General features: G+C 40.9%; 2 protein-coding genes across 2 annotated transcripts; both read right to left on the bottom strand.

Moving 5' to 3' along the window:
• Positions 1-3,663: 3,663 nt before the first annotated feature.
• On the bottom strand, positions 3,664-5,247 carry LOC126252604 (golgin subfamily A member 6-like protein 1). The gene has a single exon (XM_049953507.1). The coding sequence runs from the start codon at positions 5,245-5,247 to the stop codon at positions 3,664-3,666; it is 1,584 nt and encodes a 527-aa protein (XP_049809464.1).
• A 6,140-nt stretch (positions 5,248-11,387) lies between these two features.
• On the bottom strand, positions 11,388-12,971 carry LOC126252603 (golgin subfamily A member 6-like protein 1). The gene has a single exon (XM_049953506.1). The coding sequence runs from the start codon at positions 12,969-12,971 to the stop codon at positions 11,388-11,390; it is 1,584 nt and encodes a 527-aa protein (XP_049809463.1).

The raw sequence follows: 12,971 nt of genomic DNA, 5'->3' as shown, positions 1-12,971 counted from the left end.
TTCCTTACCTAAATACAGAACATATGGATTATTACTATTACATAATTATTACCAGTTTTATATTCATTCTGAGATAGTCTTTGACATGAAATTTTCAATTCTAATTCTAATATATCACAAAGCACAAATGTAAACAAACACTTCCCTCTTTCAATTGTCCATTCTATAGCTAATTGTCCTAATATATTCTACGCCACTACTTCAAGGAGTTTAGACACTCTCAGTTCATTCATTCACCCTAGTCGAGTTCCTCCTCCTCACCTGGGTTATTTCTACTCTCGTGCGAGTAGTACCTTTTTATGTTTTCCACATGCTCTTTGCCATGCACTCTCTTTGTCCGTGCATATTCCAATTCCACAGTGTTAGGATGACTAATTTTTATAATCCTGTATGGTCCTTTATAAACATGGTTAAACTTATGTATCTCAGAGTTTATTTTCTTTGATTTAGCATGAACCTTTACTAATACCAGATCTCCTACTCGGTAAGTAATTGGTTTCACTAGTTTGTCGTGTCTTTCCTGTCTTTTCCTGGTCTTCTCCTTCATACTTAATTCCACCAGCTCCAATTTCCTCTCCCAGGTCAATGAACTCCCTGGTGGGTAGACTACCAACTCACGAAAAATACTATCGGGTTCCTGGTTGAGCAATACTTCACATGGTGCAAACCCTGTGGAATCATGTGGGAGATGATTCCTAACCCGCTCAAATTCTTCCAGATATTCCTTCCATGAACCATGCTTCCTATGACAGTAGGTGCGGCATAAACGGTTCAACTCTTTCATGGTTCGTTCCGCTGGGTTAGAAGCGGGCCTATATCTAGAAATGGCAATTTGTTCTATTCCGTGCTCCCTTAGCATCTCTGTCCATTCCTTTGACCTGAATTGTGACCCATTATCACTCAATATTCGCTTAGGAATACACACCTTTTGAAAATAGTCTTTTTCAAATTGGTTAATGATGGCTCTACTAGTAGCTTTCTTCAACGGGTAAAATTTTATATACTTGGAAACCAGTTCTTCCGCTACTAAGATTTGTGTATAATTCCCTCGTGAGGCAGGAAGTGGCCCAAATAGATCCACTGCAACTATGTCCTTAATCGCTGTCGGTACAATTGGATGCATATATCCTTTGTGCTGTACTGTGGTCGTCTTAGATTTTTGACAGGTGTCACATGTACTCAGTAATTTACGTATACGCCTTCCCTTGTTGTTGAATGCACAATCCAATTTCAACTTTTCCAAGCACTTCTTCGGTCCATAATGCGCATTACTGTAGTGCGTATACCAAATTAATTTTTCTACCACATGCTCCGGTATACAGAGTTTCCAGTTCTCTTCACCCTCCTTGTTCCTTTTATAGAGTATTCCATTGTGAATATAATAGAATGTGCGAATTCTTTCTTCTCCTGCACACCTGTATTTGTTTTTAATTGTCTTTAATTTCTCGTCCTCGTTCTGTTCCCTGCGCACATTCCTTAGGAACTTTCTTATAAACTCTTCATACTGTACTCCCTTCATCAGGTTGATTCTAACTCCTTCTCCTTCCGGCCTCTCCAACAACATTCCTCTTGAGTCAGCTGGTAATCTTGACAAGGCATCAGGTATAATGTGTGTTGCTCCTGGTTCATAAATTATTTCGAAATCATAGTCTTGTAATGCTAGGGCCCATCGCGTTAGTCTACTATGCCTTAATTTGCTCGTAGTCAGAAATGTAAGGGCCTTGTGGTCAGTCACGACTTTCACATGTCTCCCAGCCAAATAATATCGGAAACGCTTAAAGCCCCACACAATTGCCAGTGCTTCCCTTTCAGTAATTGAATACTTTCTCTCCCAAGCATTTAGACTTCTGCTACCGAATGCTATAGTTCTTATTCTCTCACCTTTCCCGCTCAAATCTACTTGGTATAAATGTATTCCTAGTCCATAGTCCGAGCTGTCTGCTCCTAAATAAAAATCCTTGGAAAAATCTGGGTGGTACAAGATATCTGCATTATATAGCGCGTCCTTAATATTCTCAAATTCGGTTTGACATTCCGCATTCCAATGCCACGGCATCCTTGCCTTGGTTAATTCTCTCATATTCGGTGCATTAAGCATGGGTCCTTTGATAAACTTCCTATAAAACTCACACACCCCAAAGAATGCTCGCAACTGTTTCTTACTATGGGGAGCTGGAAAATTCCTAATAGCCTCCAATTTACTAGGATCAGGATAGATACCCTCCTCGGATATTATATGGCCCAGAAATTTTATCCTTGATTTGCCAAATTCCGACTTATCCAGGTTTACAGTTACTCCCGCGGTTTCAAAAGCCGCCAATATTGCATCCAGTCTATCCAAATGCTCTTCCCATGATGCGCTTGCTATCAACAGGTCATCTACGTAGACAGTGACCTTTTTAAGTAACTCTTCACCTAGTATCTTATCCATCGCTCTTATAAACTCAGACACTGATACGTTAAGTCCAAATGGTAACACTCTAAATTGATAGCACCTTCCCCCATAAGTAAATGCTGTATACTGGCGAGACTCTGTGGCCAACGGTATCTGCCAGTACCCCGCCGTCAAATCGATACTACTAAGCACCTTTGCTCCTGGGAATTTTTGAATCAGTTCTTCTATAGTTTCTGGTTTGTCCCTCTCCGGTTCGATGATTTTGTTCACTGTCCGGGCATCCAAAACTATCCTTACTTTTCCATCTTTCTTATCAACAACAAATAGGGGGTTGTTGTATTGACTATTGGCCCGTTCGATAACCCCAAGGTTCATCATCCTCTGTATTTCTTCATCTACTGCCTTTCGTTTTGCTTGGGGAATGGTATACTGTTTTATATTGAATGGTTTATGGTTCTTTATCTTCAATTTACATTCCACTCCTTGCATGATACCTGGCCGTTGAGAAAATACTCTACAACGCTTGTATAGTATTGCAGCTAATTTCTTCTTAGCTCCCTCATCTAGGTGCGTCATTTCCTCCAATTTTTTTCCGATTTTGTCCTCTTTATGTCTATCTTCTCGTGCTAGTCCCTCAAGGTATATCAATACTTCTGCTCCTGGTTCCTCTTCCCCGTATCTCGTGGTGGGTTCCTCTTCGTGACACAAATTTATTCTTCTGAATTCTTCCTCTTCTTCGATCGCATTCCCTTCAGCAAATTTCAACCTCTTTTCTTCGCCCTTTCTTCCTTTAACTTTGATAGTACCTTCATCAAAACTCACTACTGCATCAACTTCATTTAACCAATCTATCCCTAAAATAATCGATGTGTTCAATCCGGTAACTACCAAAAATGTTGCTTCATATTCTTCTTCCTCTATCTCAAATGTAATTAATACTTGCTCTTTAATAGGTTTACTCTTTGCCCCTACGGCGTTCACGATCCTCACTCCACTCACTGGGAAACTAGGTAAGTTAACCTTCGCTTTTAGTATCTGTTCATACAATCTTTTGGATATTGCACATGCTTCACTTCCTGTATCAACTAATGCTTCGATGTCCAGCCCACATAACTTGATTCCTATCATGGGTAACCTGGGTTCTTTGGGAATCTCACTTCTTTCCTCTAGTAGATCTTCTCTGAGGTCTCCACCATCGTCATGTCTCAGGAGGTTTATTCTGGTCCTCGTAGCTCTCACTCCCGATCGGACCTCATCTGGAGTGTCATTCAGTTTTCCGGTCTCTCTTCTTCTTCTATATGCACCGTGTCATTCCTTCGCCTATCCCATCTTCTCTCATGATCTCTTGGTTCTTCATTTCCCCTCCAATCATTTCTCCATTGCCGTCCACCACCACGGTTCCTGTATCCATAACCGCCACCTCTTCCTCTATAATTAGATGACTTATTGAAATGATTCCTTGGGTCATTACCTCCCTCTCGATTTTGAACATTAGGTTGATCGTATCCCTGTGCTCGAACAGATTCCAGTTGTTCCAGTATCTTCATCAACGCCTCCCTATCTTCAATCAGGCTCCCGGATATAGTTTCTTGCATTCTGTGATTCAACCTTCTTTTTATTGCCGATATCATTACGTCATCACTCAGGGGTTGTTCCAGGGTTTCGTTCAGTTCCCACAAATGTTCAGCAAACTCTCTCAACGTTCCCCTCCATGTACTAAGTGATTTGCGATGGAGTAGGTCCTCAATTGCTGCACATTGATGGCTTTTAGACCAGTATTTCTTTAAGAATTCCTCTTCAAATTGGTCATAGCTCGTAGTCCCTTCCTTCTTCCTGACTCCCCAAGTGAAAGCCTCACCTTCCATCCTATCTATTGCAAATTGAATCTTGTCTGAGTCCTTAAGATGTGCTGGGAGAACTCCTTTTAGCCATTTCATAAATATCATTGGGTGCAACCCTCCCTTTGGTCTAAACTTCTGCCCTGTATTACTTTGGATGCACCGATTATCATTGCTCATCAATGTAATGACCTTACTTTCCCCAACGGCTAAGGTGGCATTGCTAATTCGTCTATCAATTTCCTCTGTCTTGCTTTCTAATTGCTGCACTCCCTGTTGTAACTGCTTGACCTCCATTTCAACCCTCTTTTCTCCTTCTCGTTGTATGGTTATAGCATTTTGCAGATTTATATTTAGTCGGTTTTGCTTATCTTCTATCCCCCTAACCGCCTCGTGGCATTGTTGTTGCCTCTGCGTCACTTCGGCGATGCGATAATTGCACTTTGTTTCCACTTCGTTGATTCTTTCTCCCAGCTCGGCTTTCGTTTCTTCAACATCGTCTTCTATCCTTTTTGTTAACCTTCCTTCCACCTTCTCTACGTCTCCCTGGACTTGTTTTATGCTCGTCTGTAGCTTCCTCTCTCTTTCGTCGATGTCCATTTTCAGTCGTTCTTGTAACTCCTGCATTTCCTTCTTCAAATTATCTTCCATCTTCATTTGTGATGTTTTGATCTCTTGTAAATCTTCCTTTAGTGATTCTCTCGTTTCTTGTGAATTCCTTTCTAACCATGCGTTAGTTTCTTGTAAACGCTTCTCTAACGATTCTCTTGTTTCTTGTGAACTCTTCTCTAATGATTCTCTTGTTTCTTGTGAATTCTTCTCTAATGATTCTCTGAGTATTCTTCCTTCTTCTCTATTTTCTTGTAATTCTTCCTTTAATGATTTTTGAAAATCTTGTGAACTCTTCTCTAATGATTCTCTTGTTTCTTGTGAACTCTTCTCTAATGATTCTCGTAACCTTTCTTCCCTTTCTCTACTTTCTTGCGAACTCTTCTTTATCAAGTCTACCAACATTGACCACATATCGGTACCCTCTGAAACTGACTTATTTCTCGTCGTTTGTCCCGGTGTCTCGGGATAACTAGTTGAATGTGCTGCTGGGCTTCCTAATGACAATCCACAATCACTGATTCCTGAATCATCCCTGTCTCTCTGTCCTACCCCTTTTCTTTCAACTATTGCCTCACAGACCTGCCTATCTTCAGAAGACATTTTTGGTTTATATTTAATGCCCAGGCAAGTAGTACAAAATAACCTCCAATAATTCAAAACACTCCTAATTACCATGAACCTACTCAAACAGTACCTGTAACCCTTTCACTTAGTTCCCAAAATGATATAACATGCATGAATACTGAATATAACTGTTCTCACAAACCTAAATTTCCAAAAAACAATTTTCACATACATAATTTATGCAAAAATATTTTAGACAAGATAATCACAACATTCACAAAATTTAAAAAAAATGCAAATTCCTAAAAACAATTGTCATTTATGGAATGCAGTGTGCCCCAATAAGCATGCTAGACTTCAAAATATGTTTCGCAACTTTTCTGAAATTAGTACGATTTAGCATTTTCCCTAACGCGAATATCAGTTAAAACTGTTTATTTATCACGAAGACTGCACACTGCAATTTACTGTTACTCTAACTCGTCGTCTTCACTCACCAACCGACGTTACCGCGAGTCGCGATGTTTTGACGTTTCAGATGGGCGTGGTCGGTCCGCTGTTGGAGCTCGCGTGAAGGTGACGTAGTTCCCCGTCGGCCGCTCCGTGGCGCTGTAGGCGGACGTAGTTCGTCGTTCAGCCGCTAGATGCCGGGACTGCGCTCGCTGTCTCGAAGTTGCGTCGCTGTGTGGTAGGAGGTCGTGTGGAATCACCTCGCGGGTCGAAGCTCTTTGGCGCGACTGCTACGTGGCTTTGCGTGACGTCACTCCCTAACTGCGTCGCCACAATACGTTATCGTCAGCATACCAGTTTATGGGTCCACACGAAACCGCCCGATTTTCACCGTTCAAAGGGCAATTTCAGTCAACATGTTATCATTAAACACTTTTCTAACCACTTTTGTGACGAAATCTTGGCTCGTCTCACTATTTTATTGTTCACACGTGTCTCTTTTTTTTTTTTTTTACGTCCACTTTTCACAGTTTTTCGCGCGGATTTTCGCGTTTGCACTTTACAACACAGTTTATTGACGTTATTTGGCTATCTCATCTGGCAAGAAAAACAGTTTAGTCACAATCGTGCGATTTATTACTTCGTATTGTTCAAATATTACACTGTTCCTTATCGCGATTTTAACATTCATGTACTGTCCCGATTCCACATTGAATATTTTGTTTTCTCGTCCGAAAATTGCACTTGTTCTTTTCACGCTAAGCCAATTGAGTATCACTGCGTTCGAAAATTGCATTAGACCGAGTCCTGTCCACGGTAAGCCAAGGTGTAACACGTCCTTTTATTCTGGTTTTAGTTATCCGCTCGTTCGCGGATCTGACTAGCAGCCCAAAATTAGATAATTAAATAATGTGACCGTGTACCTAATGGGCTAGCAATCGGATTGGACTGCTCAGGAGGTGTTACATTCCGTGCTATCCTCACAAATATGGTAATAAGTATAGTTTGGTGGAAATGAGGACAGCAAACACAGTTTCATAAACAAAACCTATTTCTTAGCAAAGCACAAAAATAAGGAGACAGCCACTGCCTTCGTCAATACACTGTTAATGACGGCTAATCTCATCACAGGTCTCTTTAGTTATTGTTAATCGTCACACGCAATATCCAGTCACTGTAATCCAAGTAATGCCGGCGCGGTAGACGCGGAAGTATAACAGCGGCACTCAATCTCACTGAAATCACTTTATAATAAAACTTTCTCACTTTTCCGCCGAATATTGATACAAAGGGGTTAAACCACGGCGTTGGCCACTCCCTTTGCCGGTAAATAGCAATAATTTCTGCTGGCTTTTTTGCACAGCTATTCCCGCCTCGCGGGAACCTACCACACCCGGCCTCGGCACTCCACGCTCTAACTTCGCACTGCTCTCCGCCCAGTTTACCCAAGCCGTCCACTCGGCACTCCGGGGGATCCCCTCTAGCTCGCGCGTCCTGCACACACTACTCGATATTTGCCCTACCGACCTGTGTGAGCGCAAATTTTAATAGTAAGGGCCTGCGGACCCCTCACATCCCCGCCCTCAAAAACTTCTTTTGAACCACAGGTGAAAAAGAATCGGCTAGGGATTTAAAAACATAGTTACATTGAATCAAAACATGCAATACAAATTATTAATGAATTTACAATTTTTCAAAATAATCCTGGACTCCGGTAGTAGGCTGCCTCCATAACAATTTCTACAAAAAAGGTTAGTACATCACATAAATGGCATTATTCAAAATTACAAATTTTCAGTTCAACCAGCAAGTCGTCTGTAGTCCAATATCAAAATGAAAACATACACAGCATATACACTCAAAAATTCCTTACCTAAATACAGAACATATGGATTATTACTATTACATAATTATTACCAGTTTTATATTCATTCTGAGATAGTCTTTGACATGAAATTTTCAATTCTAATTCTAATATATCACAAAGCACAAATGTAAACAAACACTTCCCTCTTTCAATTGTCCATTCTATAGCTAATTGTCCTAATATATTCTACGCCACTACTTCAAGGAGTTTAGACACTCTCAGTTCATTCATTCACCCTAGTCGAGTTCCTCCTCCTCACCTGGGTTATTTCTACTCTCGTGCGAGTAGTACCTTTTTATGTTTTCCACATGCTCTTTGCCATGCACTCTCTTTGTCCGTGCATATTCCAATTCCACAGTGTTAGGATGACTAATTTTTATAATCCTGTATGGTCCTTTATAAACATGGTTAAACTTATGTATCTCAGAGTTTATTTTCTTTGATTTAGCATGAACCTTTACTAATACCAGATCTCCTACTCGGTAAGTAATTGGTTTCACTAGTTTGTCGTGTCTTTCCTGTCTTTTCCTGGTCTTCTCCTTCATACTTAATTCCACCAGCTCCAATTTCCTCTCCCAGGTCAATGAACTCCCTGGTGGGTAGACTACCAACTCACGAAAAATACTATCGGGTTCCTGGTTGAGCAATACTTCACATGGTGCAAACCCTGTGGAATCATGTGGGAGATGATTCCTAACCCGCTCAAATTCTTCCAGATATTCCTTCCATGAACCATGCTTCCTATGACAGTAGGTGCGGCATAAACGGTTCAACTCTTTCATGGTTCGTTCCGCTGGGTTAGAAGCGGGCCTATATCTAGAAATGGCAATTTGTTCTATTCCGTGCTCCCTTAGCATCTCTGTCCATTCCTTTGACCTGAATTGTGACCCATTATCACTCAATATTCGCTTAGGAATACACACCTTTTGAAAATAGTCTTTTTCAAATTGGTTAATGATGGCTCTACTAGTAGCTTTCTTCAACGGGTAAAATTTTATATACTTGGAAACCAGTTCTTCCGCTACTAAGATTTGTGTATAATTCCCTCGTGAGGCAGGAAGTGGCCCAAATAGATCCACTGCAACTATGTCCTTAATCGCTGTCGGTACAATTGGATGCATATATCCTTTGTGCTGTACTGTGGTCGTCTTAGATTTTTGACAGGTGTCACATGTACTCAGTAATTTACGTATACGCCTTCCCTTGTTGTTGAATGCACAATCCAATTTCAACTTTTCCAAGCACTTCTTCGGTCCATAATGCGCATTACTGTAGTGCGTATACCAAATTAATTTTTCTACCACATGCTCCGGTATACAGAGTTTCCAGTTCTCTTCACCCTCCTTGTTCCTTTTATAGAGTATTCCATTGTGAATATAATAGAATGTGCGAATTCTTTCTTCTCCTGCACACCTGTATTTGTTTTTAATTGTCTTTAATTTCTCGTCCTCGTTCTGTTCCCTGCGCACATTCCTTAGGAACTTTCTTATAAACTCTTCATACTGTACTCCCTTCATCAGGTTGATTCTAACTCCTTCTCCTTCCGGCCTCTCCAACAACATTCCTCTTGAGTCAGCTGGTAATCTTGACAAAGCATCAGGTATTATGTGTGTTGCTCCTGGTTCATAAATTATTTCAAAATCATAGTCTTGTAATGCTAGGGCCCATCGCATTAGTCTACTATGCCTTAATTTGCTCGTAGTCAGAAATGTAAGGGCCTTGTGGTCAGTCACGACTTTCACATGTCTCCCAGCCAAATAATATCGGAAACGCTTAAAGCCCCACACAATTGCCAGTGCTTCCCTTTCAGTAATTGAATACTTTCTCTCCCAAGCATTTAGACTTCTGCTACCGAATGCTATAGTTCTTATTCTCTCACCTTTCCCGCTCAAATCTACTTGGTATAAATGTATTCCTAGTCCATAGTCCGAGCTGTCTGCTCCTAAATAAAAATCCTTGGAAAAATCTGGGTGGTACAAGATATCTGCATTATATAGCGCGTCCTTAATATTCTCAAATTCGGTTTGACATTCCGCATTCCAATGCCACGGCATCCTTGCCTTGGTTAATTCTCTCATATTCGGTGCATTAAGCATGGGTCCTTTGATAAACTTCCTATAAAACTCACACACCCCAAAGAATGCTCGCAACTGTTTCTTACTATGGGGAGCTGGAAAATTCCTAATAGCCTCCAATTTACTAGGATCAGGATAGATACCCTCCTCGGATATTATATGGCCCAGAAATTTTATCCTTGATTTGCCAAATTCCGACTTATCCAGGTTTACAGTTACTCCCGCGGTTTCAAAAGCCGCCAATATTGCATCCAGTCTATCCAAATGCTCTTCCCATGATGCGCTTGCTATCAACAGGTCATCTACGTAGACAGTGACCTTTTTAAGTAACTCTTCACCTAGTATCTTATCCATCGCTCTTATAAACTCAGACACTGATACGTTAAGTCCAAATGGTAACACTCTAAATTGATAGCACCTTCCCCCATAAGTAAATGCTGTATACTGGCGAGACTCTGTGGCCAACGGTATCTGCCAGTACCCCGCCGTCAAATCGATACTACTAAGCACCTTTGCTCCTGGGAATTTTTGAATCAGTTCTTCTATAGTTTCTGGTTTGTCCCTCTCCGGTTCGATGATTTTGTTCACTGTCCGGGCATCCAAAACTATCCTTACTTTTCCATCTTTCTTATCAACAACAAATAGGGGGTTGTTGTATTGACTATTGGCCCGTTCGATAACCCCAAGGTTCATCATCCTCTGTATTTCTTCATCTACTGCCTTTCGTTTTGCTTGGGGAATGGTATACTGTTTTATATTGAATGGTTTATGGTTCTTTATCTTCAATTTACATTCCACTCCTTGCATGATACCTGGCCGTTGAGAAAATACTCTACAACGCTTGTATAATATTGCAGCTAATTTCTTCTTAGCTCCCTCATCTAGGTGCGTCATTTCCTCCAATTTTTTTCCGATTTTGTCCTCTTTATGTCTATCTTCTCGTGCTAGTCCCTCAAGGTATATCAATACTTCTGCTCCTGGTTCCTCTTCCGCGTATCTCGTGGTGGGTTCCTCTTCGTGACACAAATTTATTCTTCTGAATTCTTCCTCTTCTTCGATCGCATTCCCTTCAGCAAATTTCAACCTCTTTTCTTCGCCCTTTCTTCCTTTAACTTTGATAGTACCTTCATCAAAACTCACTACTGCATCAACTTCATTTAACCAATCTATCCCTAAAATAATCGATGTGTTCAATCCGGTAACTACCAAAAATGTTGCTTCATATTCTTCTTCCTCTATCTCAAATGTAATTAATACTTGCTCTTTAATAGGTTTACTCTTTGCCCCTACGGCGTTCACGATCCTCACTCCACTCACTGGGAAACTAGGTAAGTTAACCTTCGCTTTTAGTATCTGTTCATACAATCTTTTGGATATTGCACATGCTTCACTTCCTGTATCAACTAATGCTTCGATGTCCAGCCCACATAACTTGATTCCTATCATGGGTAACCTGGGTTCTTTGGGAATCTCACTTCTTTCCTCTAGTAGATCTTCTCTGAGGTCTCCACCATCGTCATGTCTCAGGAGGTTTATTCTGGTCCTCGTAGCTCTCACTCCCGATCGGACCTCATCTGGAGTGTCATTCAGTTTTCCGGTCTCTCTTCTTCTTCTATATGCACCGTGTCATTCCTTCGCCTATCCCATCTTCTCTCATGATCTCTTGGTTCTTCATTTCCCCTCCAATCATTTCTCCATTGCCGTCCACCACCACGGTTCCTGTATCCATAACCGCCACCTCTTCCTCTATAATTAGATGACTTATTGAAATGATTCCTTGGGTCATTACCTCCCTCTCGATTTTGAACATTAGGTTGATCGTATCCCTGTGCTCGAACAGATTCCAGTTGTTCCAGTATCTTCATCAACGCCTCCCTATCTTCAATCAGGCTCCCGGATATAGTTTCTTGCATTCTGTGATTCAACCTTCTTTTTATTGCCGATATCATTACGTCATCACTCAGGGGTTGTTCCAGGGTTTCGTTCAGTTCCCACAAATGTTCAGCAAACTCTCTCAACGTTCCCCTCCATGTACTAAGTGATTTGCGATGGAGTAGGTCCTCAATTGCTGCACATTGATGGCTTTTAGACCAGTATTTCTTTAAGAATTCCTCTTCAAATTGGTCATAGCTCGTAGTCCCTTCCTTCTTCCTGACTCCCCAAGTGAAAGCCTCACCTTCCATCCTATCTATTGCAAATTGAATCTTGTCTGAGTCCTTAAGATGTGCTGGGAGAACTCCTTTTAGCCATTTCATAAATATCATTGGGTGCAACCCTCCCTTTGGTCTAAACTTCTGCCCTGTATTACTTTGGATGCACCGATTATCATTGCTCATCAATGTAATGACCTTACTTTCCCCAACGGCTAAGGTGGCATTGCTAATTCGTCTATCAATTTCCTCTGTCTTGCTTTCTAATTGCTGCACTCCCTGTTGTAACTGCTTGACCTCCATTTCAACCCTCTTTTCTCCTTCTCGTTGTATGGTTATAGCATTTTGCAGATTTACATTTAGTCGGTTTTGCTTATCTTCTATCCCCCTAACCGCCTCGTGGCATTGTTGTTGCCTCTGCGTCACTTCGGCGATGCGATAATTGCACTTTGTTTCCACTTCGTTGATTCTTTCTCCCAGCTCGGCTTTCGTTTCTTCAACATCGTCTTCTATCCTTTTTGTTAACCTTTCTTCCACCTTCTCTACGTCTCCCTGGACTTGTTTTATGCTCGTCTGTAGCTTCCTCTCTCTTTCGTCGATGTCCATTTTCAGTCGTTCTTGTAACTCCTGCATTTCCTTCTTCAAATTATCTTCCATCTTCATTTGTGATGTTTTGATCTCTTGTAAATCTTCCTTTAGTGATTCTCTCGTTTCTTGTGAATTCCTTTCTAACCATGCGTTAGTTTCTTGTAAACGCTTCTCTAACGATTCTCTTGTTTCTTGTGAACTCTTCTCTAATGATTCTCTTGTTTCTTGTGAATTCTTCTCTAATGATTCTCTGAGTATTCTTCCTTCTTCTCTATTTTCTTGTAATTCTTCCTTTAATGATTTTTGAAAATCTTGTGAACTCTTCTCTAATGATTCTCTTGTTTCTTGTGAACTCTTCTCTAATGATTCTCGTAACCTTTCTTCCCTTTCTCTACTTTCTTGCGAACTCTTCTTTATCAAGTCTACCAACAT

The sequence above is a fragment of the Schistocerca nitens genome, chromosome 4, assembly GCF_023898315.1.
Source record: "Schistocerca nitens isolate TAMUIC-IGC-003100 chromosome 4, iqSchNite1.1, whole genome shotgun sequence".
Lineage (NCBI taxonomy): Eukaryota > Metazoa > Arthropoda > Insecta > Orthoptera > Acrididae > Schistocerca > Schistocerca nitens.
This window is presented reverse-complemented; position numbering and strand designations above follow the sequence as displayed.

Bases quoted from the DNA above. Each gene is read 5' to 3' on its own strand.
- LOC126252604 (XM_049953507.1), bottom strand. From the start codon at position 5,247: ATGTTGGTAGACTTGATAAAGAAGAGTTCGCAAGAAAGTAGAGAAAGG.
- LOC126252603 (XM_049953506.1), bottom strand. From the start codon at position 12,971: ATGTTGGTAGACTTGATAAAGAAGAGTTCGCAAGAAAGTAGAGAAAGG.